The 18,898-nt window shown below is 42.6% G+C and overlaps 1 protein-coding gene across 1 annotated transcript in view; it reads left to right on the top strand.

Moving 5' to 3' along the window:
* MCM8 (minichromosome maintenance 8 homologous recombination repair factor) overlaps positions 1-18,898 on the top strand; it is a 929,462-nt gene that overhangs the window by 651,013 nt on the left and 259,551 nt on the right. The window contains exon 16 of the mRNA XM_044056450.1: positions 12,796-13,005. Within this exon, the coding sequence (XP_043912385.1) occupies positions 12,796-13,005 (210 nt within the window). The remainder of the gene's footprint in view (positions 1-12,795; positions 13,006-18,898) is intronic.

Here is an 18,898-nt window from a genome sequence, read left to right on the forward strand (position 1 = left end):
AACGGTTATTCCACTCCACAAAGGAGGGGCCACAACTGACCCTGGTAACTATCGCCCCATAAGCCAGACTAGCCTGGTCTGCAAGGTTATGGAGCGCATCATCATGGAACTCATTAACAAAGACATTGGGAACCTCCAAACACTTGACCTGACCCAGTTTGGCTTTGTTAGGAGCAGATCATGCCTACTAAACCTGGTTGACTTCTTCGAGACAGTCACCAAGGCCATAGACGAGGGAAAGGTGGTTCACACAGCCTACCTTGATCTCGCCAAGGCATTCGACACCATTCCTCACTTGGGTATTATAGAAAAACTCACCAGCCTGAGCATAACCCCTACGTCACAAGATGGGTTGCCAACTGGCTTACAGACAGAACTCACACAGTAAGAATAGCGGGCTTCAGGTCCGACTCTAAACCAGTCACAAGTGGTGTCCTGCAAGGCTCGGTTCTGGGACCCCTACTGTTCGGCATATATTTCTCAGAAGTACAGGCAAACACAGGAGGACTATGGCTAACCAAGTTCGCCGATGACTGCAAACTGGGAGCCATAACTGACTCTCCGGCTGACACGGACATCCTTCAAAAAGGCCTTAATGAGACAGACACCTGGTGTCAAAGTTATGGCCTCAGTCTAAATGCCAAAAAATGCATAGTCATCCCATTTGGGAAAAACAAAACACCCACGAATTGCCCCATAGACGGCAGCCCCCTTAATACAGAAGAGGTAATAAGAGATCTGGGGACCCACGTAGATAGCAATCTCTCCTTTGACAATCATATTGCCATAGTAGTTAGGAAATCCTTCTATGTGGCCCATCTAATTACTAAGGGGTTTGCATCTAGAAATAAAGAGGTTATAGTGCCCCTCTACTCGTCACTCATCAGACCCATCATAGAATACAATGCCCCATTTGGAAAGACCACAAAAGCACCTCACCAAGAGGATTACTGGCCTCAAACATATGTCCTATGCAGCCCGACTGAAAAAACTCCAGCTGTACTCAGTGGCATATCGCTTACTCAGAGGTGATCTCTGCCTGACTTACAAAGCAAAACAGAATTGATGGACATGCTCCACCTAAAGAAATCCAAGTCACTGCGAGCCACGCAGTCTAGTGAGCTAAACCTCACCACAACAATAAATAGAACATGCTGGAGGGATAGATTCCCGACACAGACTCCCCATGCTTTGGAACAAAATTCCTAACTACATTAGGCAGAGCCCTTCACTAACACTCTTCAAGAGAAGCCTTGTCAAGTGGATGGGTAACAGAAAATACACCCCTGGGATCACTTCATTGGCTCTGCTTGACAGAGGCTCAGTTAATTGATCGATGGGGCTGCGAAAGCCGACACACTCTGGCTAGGCTTAAAAATGCCCTCGGGCAAATAGCCTAGTACCTACCTATGAACCTATAATAAAAGGCCTTTAGTAACAATTAAATCAGTGTTATGAACATACTATTAGAGATGGTTTTAAAAAACAATTTGTGTTTATTGACAGACATTTTTTCCACCAGAAAAAGGGTGTAGCAATGGGGGCAAGTTGTGCCCCCGTCTTTGCAAATATAGTACTCCTGCAATGGAAGAAACATTTTCTGTTCAATAGAAGTGACATACCTGGCTGGCATTTCTATGTCAGGTATTTGGATGATATTTTTATAGCATGGGACTCAAGTGAGATTGAAACAAAAAAAGTTGTAGATTGTTTACATTGAACAACTACCTTTTTAAAGTTTACATATACTTACAGTAAGAAAGAAGCTAGTTATTTGGATGTGTTGGATATGAAAGATGAGACAAAAAAGGTTATAAAAAGTAATATATATATATATATATATAGATATAGATATATATATATATATATATATATATATATATATATATATATATATATATATATATAGATATGGGAAAAGTACCTACTCTAATAGCCTTCTACAATACGACACTTGCCACCCAGCTCACCAGAAAAAAGGCATTATAAAGGGACGATTTATAAGGCTGGCTCGTATGATTACAGATGATGACATTTTTGAACAAGAATGTGTCAAGTTAACTAACATGTTTTTGGCAAAAAATTACCCTGGGATGTTATTGACAAAAGTCAAGGAGAAATTTAATTTAAAAGGCACAGGGGGATAATTAAACATGTTATGTATGAAATAGAGTTCAATAAATCTAAACAAACTAACAATAATAGTGATACCCTTATTTGTTCCTTTATTACTACCTATACTCCTATACTGAAGACTACCCTGTAGTTAAACAGATTATTATTAACTGGTCTTTCTTTCAGGGTGTGAAGGGATGAAAGAAACCTTGGGGGAGAGACCTAGGTTTGTTACTAGACAGGCTAGGTGCTTAAGAAGTATGTTAGAAGCAGATAATAAAACTACTGACTTATTTAGTCATCAAAAGTGTTTTAAATGTGGAGGTTGCAGTCAGTGTGCTTGGTTACTTGAAACCAATGAGGTAAAAGTTAACGACGTTAACATCAAAAGCTTTTTTCACTTCAATTGTAAGACAGTGGACATTGTATATTTGGCCTTGTGTCAAAAATGCCCAAGTTTCTATGTTGGTAAAACTCTCCATCAATTTAGAGAGGACATACGAACAATTTAAATGACATAAAAAATAAATTCTATTTATTGTCATTTGATGAATTTCCGTGATCATGTTTTTTTATTCGTTGGTTTAGACACAGTGTATAAGCAAGGCTGGGGGGTCCTTGAGGAGACCTTATTGAATATAAAGAGTTTCTCTGGCAACTAAGGTTGAACGCCACTGTTTCCCCTGGCCTAAATGAGTCAGTTTCAATAGCTAGTGTGTTGAGACTAAAGTCCTATTGTGTTTAAATGTAATGTTTTAATATTATTAATCTTTATTATTAGTTTCTTTTTTATTCTTATTTTCACTTCCTAAAGTGTGTATAAATATAAATTTTAGGTGACTAATTATGTATAATTCATCTATTTTTTATTGTTAATAATTAGATAAAGTTTTGTATTTAAATGAATAACTTTTAACCAAGGTTTTAGGGGTTAATTGGGTCAGGTGATTAATTGGTCAATTATTTAAGCTGATCTTTTTTCATTTGTTACATGGATTCTGATGAAGTTCTGATGCAACACACCTGAGGTTGATAATGATATGCAGATAGGAACAATGAGATGTGTGAACTGTATTTTTTGTAATAATATAGATGTTTCACACAACTTTGTGCACCCTGTAACCAAGAAGGTTTATGAGTTTGGGGCATGTGCTAATTGTAAGAGTAGGGACTTGGTTTATTTGGCTAGCTGCAGAGTACGTAGCTGTTTTTATATAGGCAAGACCAATAGGTCCCTATCTGAGCACATTAGGGAACATTTATATTTGATAAACAGACATGATTCACGAAATGCGCTCACTAAGCATTGTTTAGAAGTAGGTTTTGATCATGTATTTGGGTTTAGGGTTGTTGAAATAGTTAGACCCAGTATATGAGGTGGGGATTTTAGGAACTAAATGGAAGAATGTGAGCTCCATTGGATAATCCGTCTACAGACTGAAAAATATCCAGGCATCAATGGTAGGACTTCCATAAAACCCATTTTGAAGGGACATGCTCTCTTTAAGTGATTTAAGGTATACTGCATTTGGAAGCACAATACCTATATATGGCCAGCAGGAAGTTTCTGTTTAATTGATGTAGAATCTTTATAGGTTCTTTTTAAACTGATGTTTTAATTGATTTGATTGATGATATGGAGAGTATATATGTTTGGTGTTTTAGTTTGTTTTTGAGGTCTGATGAAGCATGTATTTCCGTGTGAAAGCGCTTACCCACATTGCAATAAATTGTTTTGGATTTTATTATTCTTTGCCATGGCGTGGTGTATCTACTTTTATTTTATCTTCATTGTTTGTGTTTTTACACCACTTGTTCTTGGGAGAGTTCATTTTTTATCCACATTCTAAAGTGTGTATAAATATAAATTTTAGGTGACTAATTATGTATAATTCATCTATTTTTTATTGTTGATAATTAGATAAAGTTTTATATTTAAATGAATAACTTTTAACCAAGGTTTTAGGGGTTAATTAGGTCAGGTGATTAATTGGTCAGTTATTTAAGTATTTAAGCTGATCGTTTTTCATTTGTTACATGGCTTCTGATGAAGTTGTGATACAATCTTATGAAAGTGCTCAATCTGTATTTTGTTAGGCAATAAAGTGGACTTCAGTGGAACTTCTCTAATTTACTTCTTGTTACAGAGGGAGGGTTTGTCTTATTTTCGTTGGTTATTAGTTTGTAGTGGTAAAATCTTACCGTAACAGTAGATGTCCTTCTCTTCACTCTTGCAGTATTCACTGCCTCCGTAACTCCTACCCCTGTTTCTTTCACCTTCTGGATGCACGTTACTCCTTTCTCCTTAGACTGTTGTTCCTCCTGGGGCTTTTCATTTCTGAGGCTTGTATGTCTGTACATCACCTGTATACCCTACTCTGTGTGCAAGGAGGATATGTGTGACATACAACATCCGTATTGCAACCTAAGGCTTTGGTATACTGGACAGACATTGGGCTACCCTTGGCAGGGGATCCCTAATGTAAGGAATACTGCAACAGTGAAGAGAAATATCTGTTAGGGTGTGATTTTATACAACCAAACACCAAAGTATATTTCACTCCTGGCATAGCTGTATTCATTTCTTTCATTGTAGGATGTTGAAAATATTCTCTGTCTGTCTTTGTAAAGATCTTGTGGAATGGTTCTTCTATGACTTTTGTTCAGATTCACAACAGTGAACACAGTGTTTATCCATTCATTAGGCTCAGTTTATTTCTTTGTCCCATGTGCAAGGTCCTAGCTAGTAGAACTGTCCTTGGGGCACACAGTACTGGTAACAGTACAAGATGTATATGAATATGATGAAATTCTGGCATATAACTCAAACCAGTAAATAAATCTTCGTATTCATGATACAGATCATCACTCTGCACATTCATTCACATTATAATATTTTTCACCATACCAAACTTCTAGCAAGTCAGCTGACCCAATATAGTTGGAGTTTGCATTTCCATTATCAGAAACTGCATCTTAAAAATATTTCTTCTTTATGTTTTCAGTTGTAACTACTTCAGACCTAATAGGTTTACATGATAATCTGAATAAGTAGGCATTTTACACACATATTGCCACTGGGGATGCACAAGCCAGTGCATTTCTTTGTGCCGGTCCCAAGCCATGAAAAATGGGGAGGGTTGCGTCAGGAAGGGCATCCGGCGTAAAACTTAGCCAAATAGTTTCATGTGGACACCAGTTAATATTTCCATACCGGATCGGTCGAGGCCCGGGTTAACAATGACTGCCACCAGTACTGTTAGCCAACAAGGTGCTGGTGGAAATTGGGCTACTGTTGGCCAAAGGAGGAGAATAGGCGGAAGGCATGGCTGAAGGCAGGAAGAGAGGAGAAAGGCTAGGAGTGTGGTAGTGAGGGTCGGAACTTTGAATGCTGGCAGTATGACTGGTATAGGGAGAGAGCTAGCTGATATGATGGACAGAAGGAAGGTTGGTATATTGTGTGCAAGAGACCAGATGGAAGAGGAGTAAGGCGAGGTGTATCGGAGGTGGGTTTAAATTGTTTTACCATGGTGTGGATGGCAGGAGAAATGGCGTAGGAGTTATTCTGAAGGAACAGTATTCTAAGAGTGTTTTGGAGGTGAAAAGAGTGTTGGATAGAGTGATGTTTATGAAGCTGGAAATTGATGGTGTAATGATGAATGTTGTTAGTGCATATGCTCCACAAGTTGGGTGCGCAATGGATGAGAAAGAAAAATTTTGGAGTGAATTGGATGAAGTGGTGATAACTGTACCCAAGGGTGAGAGAGTGGTGATTGGAGCAGATTTCAATGGGCATGTTGGTGAAGGGAACAGAGGGGATGAGGAAGTGATGAGTAGGTATGGTGTTAAATAAAGGAATGCAGAAGGTCAAATGGTAGTGGATATTGCGAAAAGGATGGACATGGCTGTGGTGAATACGTATTTTAACAAGAGGGAGGAGCATAGGGTGACATACAAGAGTGGAGGAAGATGCACACAGGTGGATTATATCTTATGTAGGAGGGCCAGTTTGAAGGAGATTGGAGACTGTAAAGTGGTGACCGGGGAAAGTGTAGTTAGGCAGCATAGGATGGTGGTTTGTAGGATGACGTTGGTGATCAAGAAGAGGAAGAGGAGTTTGAGGGCAGTACCAAGGATCAAATGGTGGAAATTGAAAAAGTGTAATTGTGAGGTGAAGTTCAGGGATGACTTAAGACAGGCACTGTGTGGCAGTGAAGAGTTACCAAATAGCTGGGTAACTACAGCAGAGCTAGTAAGAGTGACGGCTAGAAAGGTGCTTGGTATGACATCTGGACAGAGGAAGGACGACAAGGAGACATGGTGGTGGAATGAGGAAGTACAGGAGAGTATACAGAGAAAGAGGTTGGCAAAGAAGAAGTGGGATTGTCAGAAAGATGAAGAAAGTAGACAGGAGTATAAGGAGATGAGGTGCATGGCAAAGAGAGAGGTGGCGAAGGCTAATGATAAGGCATATGAAGAGTTGTATGAAAGGTTGGACACTAAGGAGGGAGAAAAGGACCTGTACCGATTGGTTAGACAGAGGGACTGAGCTAGGAAAGATGTGCAGCAGGTAAGGGTGATAAAGGATAATGAGGGAAACATACAAGCGAGGAGAGTGTGTTGAGGAGATGGAAAGAGTACTTTGAGGGGTTGATGAATGAAGATAATGAGAGGGAGAGAAGGTAGGCTGATGTAGGGATAGTGAATCATGAAGTACAATCGATTAGCAAGGAGGAAGTAAGGATAGCTATGAAGAGGATGAAGAATGGAAAGGCTGTTGGCCCAGATGGACATACCTGTGGAAGCATGGAGGTGTTTAGGTGAAATGGCAGTGGAGTTTTTAACCAGATTGTTTAATGAAATCTTGGAAAGTGAGAGGATGCCTGAGAAATGGAGAAAAAGTGTTTTGGTACCGATTTTTAAGAATAAGGGTGATGTTCAGAGCTGTAGTAACTACAGAGGGATTAAATTGATCAGTCACAGCATGAAGTTATGGGAAAGAGTAGTGGAAGCTAGGTTAAGAAGGGACGTGATGATTAGTGATCAGCAGTATGGTTCCATGCCGGGAAAGAGCACTACAGATGTGATGTTTGCTCTGAGAGTGTTGATGGAGAAGTACAGAGAATGTCAGAAGGAGTTGCATTGTGTTTTTGTAGACTTAGAGAAAGCATATGACAGGGTGCCTAGAGAGGAGTTGTAGTATTGTATGAGGAAGTCAGGAGTGTCAGAGAAGTATGTAAGAGTGGTACAGGATATGTACGAGGGTAGAGTGACAACGGTGAGGTCTGCTGTGGGAGTGACGGATGTGTTTAAGGTGGAGGTGGGGTTACATCAAGGATCTGCTCTGAGCCCTTTCTTATTTGCAATGGTGATGGACAGGTTGACAGACGAGATCAAACAGGAGTTCCCGTGGACTATGATGTTTGCAGATGACATTGTGATCTGTAGTGAGAGTAGGGAACAGGTGGAGGAGACCCTGGAGAGATGGAGATATGCTCTAGAGAGAAGAGGAATGAAGATCAGCAGGACTAAGACAGAATATATGTGTGTGAATGAGAGAGAGGATAGAGGAATGGTGAGGATGCAAGGAGTAGAGCTGGCGAAGGTGGATGAGTTTAAATACTTGGGGTCAGTAGTTCAGAGTAACGGTGAGTGTGGAAGAGAGGTGAAGAAGAGAGTACAGGCAGGATGGAGTGGGTGGAGAAGAGTGTCAGGAGTGATTTGTGACAGACAAGTACCTGTAAGAGTGAAAGGGAAGGTCTACAAGAGGGTAGTGAGACCAGCTATGTTATATGGGTTGGAGACAGTGGCACTGACAAAAAGGCAGGAGTTTGAGCTGGATGTGGCAGAGTTAAAGATGTTAAGATTTGCACTGGGTGTGACGAGGGTGGACAGAATTAGGAATAAGTATAGAGGATCAGCCCAGGTTGGAAGGTTTGGAGACAAAGCCAGAGAGGCAAGAGTACATTGGTTTGGACATGTGCTGAGGAGGGATGCTGAGTATATTGGGAAAAAGATGCTAAGGATGAAGCTACCAGGTAACAGGAAAAGAGGAAGGCCTAAGATGAGGTTTATGGATGTGGTGAGAGAGGACATGCAGGAAGTTGGTGTGACAGAGCAAGATGCAGAGGACAGGAATAAATGGAAACAGGTGGTCCGCTGTGGCGACTCCTAACGGGAACAGCCGAAAGAAGATGATGATTACTTCAAATTATTCTCTTTTCAGTTCAGTGCTTTGAATGTTTGAACAGACACTGCCTTTGAAAGTGCTATAGTATCTAGTTTAACCATACTTTCTTTATTACTTTTTAGCTAACCTACCCAGATTTCCGTCTGATCCTCCTGTATGTTTCCAATAATTTTCTTGCATATTGTGGATGTGGGATACTTAGAGGTGTATAGTGTTAATGTTCAAGAGGGTTGCTGAAAGAAGACCAGCTTATCTAATCAGACATGTATTAGCTATTGAACAGGCAAACAGAGGGACTACACAAGTAGAAAGAGAGAGAGTCGTAGTTCTAGCAGGCAAAGCAGTGCTAGGCTGCATGGCAACTGGAACATCACTACAGGAGCGTGAGTGACTGACATGATGTGCATCACAAGGAAAGCAGGCTAGTGCAGTTGAGTCAATGCATCCACATTACTATGAGGAAAAAGTTTGCAGCGTATTTCTAACTTTTTTCCCCCAACCTCTGCTTCCTACTGTTGAAACAGGTAAAGGTGACGCTGCCTTAGGTCACTATAGCAATCCTTGCTGTGTTCATCAGAACAGGTGATGCTAGTGGCATCATTCATAATCCTTACAAGTTCATGTCAGGAATCCACTTTCTGGATGCATAATGCCCTAGCAAGCTCTTTTGAAGCTCCTTTTATAAGACGAACAAGAAAATCTTGCTTTCTGTGGCACACCATGCATTCCATAGTGCCTGAAATATCCATGTCCACTCAGTCAAGACTGTTAAAAGAGTAAAACAGTAGCCCCATAGACGCAGACACACATTTTTAGATCATGTGCCATGTAATGTAGCACAGTGCAGTGTTGCATTACATGTGCCATCTAATGTAGCACTGCATTGTTGCACTAACTGTACCTTCCTAGTTCTGCACAGCAGATATATGAATGGCTTGAACACTACACAGCAACACTATGGGAGTATACATGCTGTATGCATGAGTTTACTGGTCTCATGCTCAATGTTCACAGTGATACACCCGGTTGCTACCAGCGTGTTTAAATAATACAGTGCACTGTGGTAGTGATTCAGAAACAACTGCTGTAAGTACCTTTACTAATAGAATTACCCCACTAATGACCCATTTCAACACTGGTGCCATTTTCTATAAATCTGCTGAATACCATTCAGGTAAGGAGTAGAGGAATCAATACAGATAATGTAGACTTGCAGCTTTACAAAGTCAAGGAAGGATTTACAGAGTTTAGGACTGAGTCCTCCCTGGAGAAGTCCCTTAGCAAGTAAAATAAACCCTATGTAGATGTCATTCACAGTAAGGCAGATAGTGTGATGTACTTGTAACTGGGAACCTAAGACACTGATATGGCACTGCATAGTTTGCCTGAGTTTTTGAAGGGAAGCTGTACAAAACAGAAATGTTATGAAGGACATGTCACAGTGGGATTGAGGTTCCAGGGGCACATGTTGGGTCATGGCTGCAATAGGCACTGTGGAAGAATGCCTGTGCACATTACCAATAGCAGCTGATAAACGTGTGCATGAAGGGGGGGGGGGGGCTGTAGCCACAAGTATGGGCATCCCACAACATTACTATACGGCATGCCACACTCATGCACACACGCACTGACTGACAGATTTTGACTTCACTTGTACACATACAGGCATGACCACCTGAGGGAGGCAATGGTTGGAAAAGTTCACTGACCAGCAGAGTAAAGTGCATTCACAGACCCTTCATGAGTATGGCATGTGTCTCTTGGGCAAAGCTGCTGCAGACAAGCACTATCAGGGCCAGATTTGTCAGAGACTGGTACAGGATGTGAATGCTGTGGACATCCATACTTGATCTCTGCAACAGATTCAGTGAAGGGTTATTGATATGATACTCCATGCAAAGGAAAAGGCATAGGACATTGCAAACAGACAGGTCCACCACAGGAGGTGGATGCTGAACACAACAACAGCACTTAGGCTGAGGATTTTTTGATCTTACTTCCCTGCCAGTGAGTGCAGCCCCTCATACTAGCAGACATGTTTGATGTGGGAGCTGGGCTGGCTGCAGCCATCCATGTATTAGTTGTGGATACACGTGGTTAGGTCAGTACAGTATAGTACACTGTATGTGTGAAGAGAATGACTGAGCAAGGCTCACCTGCATATCTGTCTTTTAAAAGTACCTCTAATCCACAGCCGGCTGCAACAGCCTGCATGAGTAGATATGTATGTCAAAGTTGGCTATAGCTGCCTTTTAATGTGTAGTACTCTGTATACCAAACGGAGTTGTAGGGTCATATGTGTGTGAGCAGTTAGTGTTGTGTGTTCCTGCTTTTATAAATTCTGGTGGAGGGTCTCTCACAACAGCATAACATAGGGGTGATGTCACCAGGGCATCTGTGGCTGACAGTGATGGCAACATGCAAGTGGTATGGCCATATGATACAGCTGTAGTGCCTGCAGTACTATGGGGGAGAGGGTTACCCACATCTTGCATTCCCATGACCCATGTAAAGGGCTGAGTGCACACCTGGAACATTTCATGTTGTATGTACATATTCCATAGTTCTACTCCTTCCCTGATGCAAGTTTCTGCCCATGAGACCCTTACAGGCTTCACCTGTGTCCCCAGTGTACACCGCATCTGAAATGCACTCTGTCTGTGAGGTGTGCATACCCATCACAGAGGATAGACCTGGGTGGGAGCATAAGAAGCCACCATGACTTCGTGACCATTCCTGATGGGACTGAAATGTGTGCCATTAACAAATGGATGCGCAATCATGGCACAGTTTTCTGCTGTGTGCTCCACTGATTCCAAGATGACACGCATCAGGTGTACTGTGATATGGTGTTTAGTAACAGGGATTTGACAATGTTGCTGAGGTCCCTGGTGACAGACATTGCCTTCAGTAGTGTCCTCCAGTCTGCCTTCATATTCCATGCCTTCCTTGCCCATGGGAGTATAAGTATGCGGGGAGGTCAGGCACAGACTGTTCCAAATCAGACTTCACAGACCATTATTGGAAAGAGATATGTCATTGTATCATGTAAGGATATAGCCTGTCACATCCAGTTGTAGGTGTCATACAGATCACAGCAAATGGCACTCCTCTGACTTGCCACCTAGAACACTTCAGGCTACATGCACATGTTCTTGTAGTTCTACCCCTTTCTGTTTGCCTCTGGACACACAGCATACCACTCCCTACTTATGGCCAATGACCAATTCATGGACAACAATGCTTAACAGGATCAGCGCACAGCACTCCCCTTCATAATGAATTCTCATGATCCCATAGCTTTGCCTCTTCCCTGCTACAGACTTCAAATTCCAAAATTGCAGGTCAACACAGTGAGTAATGCCAATGATCAAGTCTTGACAGCTTGACTCCACCACTCAAGAATGTGTTCCCTGCTCACACCCTTCCAGAATATGTGGCTGCTATATTTACTTTCCATAACTCTACCCCATCTCATGGTATTGCATTCATCTGTTTACTCCCACCTGTGAAAGTGATGCTGACTGTGCTGTCTCCCTAATGTGTGGGTATGAAGATTTCTGATGCACATTGTGTCTATATCCATGCATGCCCTACATAGCTGGGATGTGGTAATACATGCATAATTTTGTTCTGTGTTATCTGTGCCATAGTTGTGAACCAGGTGCCACTTCTTTGCTAATGCTATAATGTATTGTGCCCACCTCTGCCTAAGCTGTGGTACTGCTGGTATACATTCTTACCTGACTCTCCACCTTTGCCTTCTGATGGTAGTATTAAAGGGTCCTGCCAAGATGTTTCCTGCTGCATAAGTAAGTTTTACAGTCATACCTTATCCTGTCGGCTATCATGTCACTATGATAGATTAGCCTCTTGCCTGGAAGTAGTTTCTCATTACAGAAGAGCACAGTGAGATGGTCCTTTGTCTAATGTAGTTTGTATTTTTATTAGACCCCTTGTTGGAATCCATGTAGATACTGTAATGAAGGCTAATGTGAGTCACCACTTCATAGTGGTGCAATTTCTCAATTTACTGTGGGGTATGTGATACATATTGACCTTGTACATATTATTATGAAAAAAACTATTGTTTTCCTTATGATGCCTTGATGAAACAAAAGACTTGAGGCCATGCTAAGCATGGCTTTTAAAGTTTTTGTAATTGCAGTGATGTGGGGGATTCTGTCTGCATGTCTATGACAGCCACTACCTGCTCCCTGCATCAAAAACTTAACTATTGATCCTAAAAGTATCTTGGCAAAAGAGCTAGCTAGTTTATCACAGTAAATGGGAACTCATCCGTCTTACAAAAACAGCAAAATGTCATGCTTGTGCTGTTATTGTGAATGCCTCATAAAAGTAAGTGTAATTTGTTTTTTGTCTTTATAATGATGTGTCTGTACAGATCTAAGTGCATTGTTATAGTCTCTGGTAAGATTATTGGCACTCTGTTGAGAAATAGCTGAAGTTTTTTTCTTCTTTTGTGTTAGGCTGTTCGTGGAGAGCACATTGATGTTATACCTCACCAGTTATTGAGAAAATATGTAGGCTATTCTCGCCAGTATGTTCATCCAAAGCTATCCCCTGAGGCAGCATCTGTGCTGCAGGAGTTCTATTTAGAACTAAGGAAACAGAATCAAGGTGCAGACAGTACTCCAATCACAACAAGGCAGTTAGAATCTCTTATCCGACTTACAGAGGTAGGTTTTGTGATAATTATTTTTATTGCTTTTGTAAGTTAAGAAGACTCTGCCTTAGTGGATTGACTGTTGTGTCATATTAATTTTTTGTACCTTCTAAGGTTTTAATGGCCTTTGCCTAAACCCACTTATGCGGAGGCTCTTAACATTAACCTGCTCAAGCAACAAGGACCTCCGAAGCTGAAACGCAAGCAAACACCAATCACAACCAAAATATCACATAGCTCACAACACCAGTGTGCCACCCAATAACAGCCCCTAAGGCAAGACAACATGCCCAACACATTAGTCATAGGTGACTCTATAGTCGGGCACACTGATATCCCACTCACCAGGCTGAACAAGGAGAAAATTACAGTCAGCTGCTTGTAAGGTGCCAGGATCCACCACATCACACATGCACTCAAGGCACTCCACAACAAGTACAAATATGACTCTGTCATTATCCATGTTGGAGTGAATGACTTGGACGTACCTCCCTGGACTACATGAAAAGAGAAATGGAAGAGCTCTCAGATCATGTGGCCCAGGTAGGTATGACCCTAGCCCTGAGTAGCATCCTGCCTTCACCCAGGATGATACCAAAGTATAAGGACAAAATGATTGACTTCAACAATTGGCTGTTTCTGGTGTCATTCAAAGGGGATCCAGTATCTGTCTGCCTAGGATGACATGTGACTGTTCACTGTTGCAGTCATCACATTTGGGTTATCTGCTTGCAGTAGCCCTCAGTCGGCCAGATTAACAAAGTCTTGGGTCTTGCGTCAGTTGCTGTCCCTTCTTCCGTGACATCAGGTCATCAGGGGTATAAAACATGCAGCTGACGCCATTACATCAGTCTTTCTTACCGTGTGGTGCCCGAAGCAGAAGCAGTTGGCAAGTGCCAGTCGGCTGACTCCTGAAATTTTCATTTTCGAGTTTCAGAACCAAAGTCTTCAACTAAAAGCTAAGTACCCCGTTGTGGAAACTTTTTCGTGCTCTAAACCGATGTCAGTAAAAGTGAATAATTGCATTACTTGTAGAAAGCGAATACCTCATAAAGATTTTCATTCGTACTGTATTCCTTGCCTAGGTCCTGACCACGACGTACCTCGCTGTCAGTTTTGTGCCTTATTTAAACCACAAACTATCCGTTGTCTGTATATTTTCGCTTTTAAATATTTTGGTGTTCGGTTCAATTATCCTGATCTGTCTTCGGTAAGCCATCTGACTACCGACATTCCGAAAAAACGCAAAGATAAAGACAGAGACAGGCCACCTAGGTCCAAAGCTGCTGATGATGCTTCTCCTAAGCCAGTTGCCAGTTCGCCGGTACTCAGTGAGGTGCTTTCGCAGCCCCTGATACCCGCTACTTCAGATTCGCAGGCCTCTACTGAGACCCATTCGGAGTCCGGTATGCGGTGAGATGCTTCAACTGTGGAACATGCGGATGTCTCTTCCTTGGATGGGTCTGGAGCCGCTGTGCAGGCACCGGCTTCTGAGGGTGTATTCAGGCCTACTGGCTTGCGTATTAAACCTTCGCCATCTTCTTCTTCAAAGCCTAAAACTTGAACCATGCCTAGAAAACTGACGCCCAGACCGCAGTGTCAAGCCTCTATGCCTAAAAAACAAATAAGAATGGCTAAAGACCTAATTACTTTAATCAGGGGAAGCCAGCCTTCCCCCTCTAAGAGACCTAGGACTGAGTTTGCTTAAGATACTTCTGACCAGGATTCTGAATTTTCTGTTTCCTCTGATGACCAGGATTTACCCTTATCTACCTATGAGGATTCTGATGCTGAGGACTCTATTCCCTCTGCCCCTCCCCCCCCAAGGATTTTTCTTTTGGTGAAATCTTGCATACTCTCAGGGAGCATTTTCGTTGGGAAAGTCTGATTCTAAAAAGAGTCTTAGGGATTTCTTACTCCTGCCCCAGCACAGGCCTTTAGCCATACGTCCTGTACTAGACATTGTTGATGATGCCTTTTCGGAATCTAGCTTGGACCCTGACTCTTTACCTCCTGCTGGTCCCTGACTCTCACAAGTTCCTTTTTAAAAATCCTACTACGGATCCTGAGACCATTTCACAGGGACCCAAGGGCATTAAAGCTACTACTGCCAAAAATCCTACCCCCTCTGATAAAGACTCCAGGGCGCTGGATAGATGGGGTAAGAAGGTATACACTTCTGCAACTTTGGCCATTAGGGCCTTAAACTGCCAGTTTCATATGTTAAAATATCAGCAGCATATTGGATTGCTTAAACAGAAAATTATGTTGATTCCTGATTGTGATGAAAATAAGGATTTACAGGATTTACTGCATTCAGCTGCGCAAGTTGGAAAACATGCTTTGCAATGTGGTTTTGAGTCACTAGAGGCATCTTGCAGGGCTGCTGTAACTAGGTCTGTACTTAGAAGGCATGTTTGGCTTAAGGAGCAATCCTTGCCAGATCATGTTAAAGCAAAATTACTGGATGCTCCCTTAAATCAGGACCACCTGTTTGGCAACAAGGCAGAAGAAATACTTAAAAAGATGGAGGAAAAAGCAAAATCTATGCAAACTGTTAAAGATTTTTTACAAGTACAACCTCCAAGGTTTAGTAGGCATTGGCCTTCCAAGAATTGGTCCTTTCCTGCCTCTTCCAGACCTTTTCAGTCCAAACCCAGATCCAGCAGAGCTCCCAGGCTTCAGTCCCAGGGTACGCACAGGACTAAGCAGTGTGGGGGGGCTCCACTTCCAAATCTGGGAGTAATAAAACTCCTCCGTATGGTAAACTGTCTAAATGACTTATTTTTAAAACTTACAAGCACTTCTCAACTGACTGCCCCTTTGGGGGGAAAGATTGCTCTTCATGCAAAGAATTGGGAACTCATTACCCAGGACAAATGGGTTTTAAATATAGTGTCCCAGCGATACAGATTTCACTTCCACACGTTACCAACACCAAGCGGGTGGCCACATCTACCCCCAAATCAGTGGGCAGAGGCCCAAAAGCAAGTACTTTCTCTCTTGAGCTTGAGGGCTATTCAGTTGGTACTAGAAGAGGAAAAGGGACAAGGTTTCTACTCGAGAATTTTCCTGGTACCCAGAAAGGACAATTCATGGTGCCCTATCCTGGACCTGTCTACTCTAAACACCTTTTTGGGGATTCCAAAATTCAAGATGCTGACTCTTCATCAGTTGCTCCCTGTGTTAGGCAAAGACACCTGGTTGGCAACACTAGATTTAAAGGAAGCATACCTGCACATCCTGATCAGGGAATCTTGCAGAAGATACCTACGCTTCAAAGCAGGCTGTACACACTATCAGTTCTCTGCACTGCCCTTTGGCTTATCTACTGCGTCCATGGTATTCACAAAGTGACTAGCTCCAGTCATTGCATTTTGCAGGCAAAGAAATATTCAAATATACCCATACCTGGACAATTGTCTAATTCAGGCAGAAAGCCAGGACATACTTTTGAATCATCTGGCCTTTGTACAAAGGGTGCTAACTTGTCTGCGGTACACCATAAACAAAAAGAAATGACACCTGATACCATATCAACAAATTAAATTCCTGGGAGCAAGCTTGAATACAACTTCCCAGATGGCTTTCCTCACGCCAGAGAAACAAATTAATTTGACAACCTACTTCAAACAAGTGGCCACAAAACCCCTGCTATCTGCAAGTCAACTACTACAAGCCTTAGGGTTCATGGCCTCCTGCATTCTTCTAATTCCATATGCAAGACTGCATATGAGGAAACTACAGTGGTATCTAAAAAGCCTATGGTGTCAACATTCTCAGGATTTAGAAGCAATGATTCCTGTCATACCTCACCTACGCCTAGAGTTCCTTTGGTGGGGCAGAGGCCTGCCACCAAAACAAGGGACTACCATTCACACTACCCCCTGCCGCCCAAACCCTAACAACAAACGCATCAGACTATGCATGGGGGGCTCACCTGGCAGGGAAGTGCATTCAGGGTAAATGGAACTCAAGTCAAATGCACCTGCATACCAATCAAAAATAAACGTTAGCTGTACAGAATGCTCTGACAGCCTTCAAGGACCACATTCTTCCAGGACAATTAATGGTAAAGACGGGCAACACCACTGTTATGTGGTACATAAACAAGCAGGGGGGTACACATTCTTACTCCCTCTGTAGACTAGCCATGGCATTGTGGAACACAGCCCTGAGCTACCAAGTGCATCTACAAGCTCAATTCCTGCCAGGAAAACTAAACACACTGGCAGATGAACTAAGCAGAAACCTCATGGACCCACACGAGTGGAAACTGGAACCAAGGATTTTCAACATGTTGACAAGCAAATGGGGGAGCTCAGATATAGACCTGCTTGCCTCCCCCACAACTATCAATTGGACACATTTTGCACAAGGACTCCCCACAAATAAGCTTGGAAAGTGGATGCTTTGTCCTTCAGCTGGAAAAACTTATCAGTTTGTCTTTCCTCCTCTGCCTCTGCTCTCCGAAGTACTACTAAAGATCAAACAAGACAAACCAAGGACAGTTTTGATTGCACCAGACTGGCCATGCCAACACTGGTACCTCCTCTTGCCCAGTGTGTCACTGTTGGCCCCATGGCACCTGCCACAGACTCCTACCCTATTGTCACAGCAGGAGAACCAGATTCTGCACCCTCAGCTTCAAACACTGAACCTAGCAGCCTGGCTAATTACCTAATCTCTCCTTTACCATCCCTCAGCAAACCAGTGATGGATATCATTTTAGAGGCAAAGAGGCCTAGTACTAGAAAATCTTATGCTGAAAAATGGAAAAGATTCTGGGCCTGGAACCAATCTCAAGGGATGAGCACAGCAGTGCCCAGTTTACCTCAGATTTTGCAATACTGAACTGAGATGCTTCAATAGGGCCTGTCTTTCTCCTGCATCAGAATTCACGCCTCAGCTATTTCAGCTCATTATAACACATAACCTCCACTCTTCTCTCATCCACTGCTCAAGCAGTTCCTCAGAGGGGCCAAAAATTTACAACTACCCAGGAGAGCTCCAACTCCAGCCTGGGACCTTAACTTTGTATTGGAGAAACACACTCTTCCTCCTTTCGAGCCAGCTGCTACTGCAGACTTAAAATTCCTTTCTTGGAAAACAGCTTTCCTTTTAGCAGTCACTTCAGCAAGAAGGGTATCTGAATTTCAGGTCCTTATGGCAGTGGAACCTTTCATCATCTTTCAAGTGGACAGGGTGTCCCTCAGGACCAATCCCTCCTTCATGCCCAATGTGGTGTCAGTTGTGGCCCTTAATCAGTCCATTCATTTGCCCACCTTCTTTCCTAATCCACAGAACAAAGGGGAACGGATACTGCACTCTTTAGCTGTGCACAGACAACTTAGATTCTGCTTGGACAGGACTAAACCTCAAAGGAAATCTGAACAACTGCTGGTGGCATTTGCTGCAGGGGAAGAGGGGAAGGCTATTTCAAAGCAAACCATTTCCAAATAGATAGGCCATTGCATTAATTTCTGCTACAAGCACCATGGAAAACCTATCCCACAGGGGATCAGACCCCACTCAACCAGGGCTGCATCTACCTTTACAGCCTTTCTCAGAGGCGTCCCTACCAGGGACATCCTAGAAGCTGCTACCTGGAGTTCTGTACTTACTTTCACCAAGCATTACCATCTGCCAATTTTCTCTAAATCCAGAGCTAGCTTTGCCGCTGTAGTCTTGCAGGGCCTTATAGTTGGTCCTAATGCTATCTAAATTCCTCCTCCCATCCTTAGCTTTGGGAATCTACCCAAATGTGATGACTGCAACAGTGAAACACGAAGAACATAGTACAGTTGTGTACACTTACCATAACTGTAGATGTTCAAGTGTATTCACTGTTGCAGTCCTGGTTACCCTCCCTCCAGTCCCCTTTCTTCTTTTGGCTATACCTCTAC

This window comes from Protopterus annectens, chromosome 1.part2, assembly GCF_019279795.1.
Source record: "Protopterus annectens isolate FY-2018-M chromosome 1.part2, PAN1.0, whole genome shotgun sequence".
Taxonomy (NCBI): Eukaryota; Metazoa; Chordata; order Ceratodontiformes; family Protopteridae; genus Protopterus; species Protopterus annectens.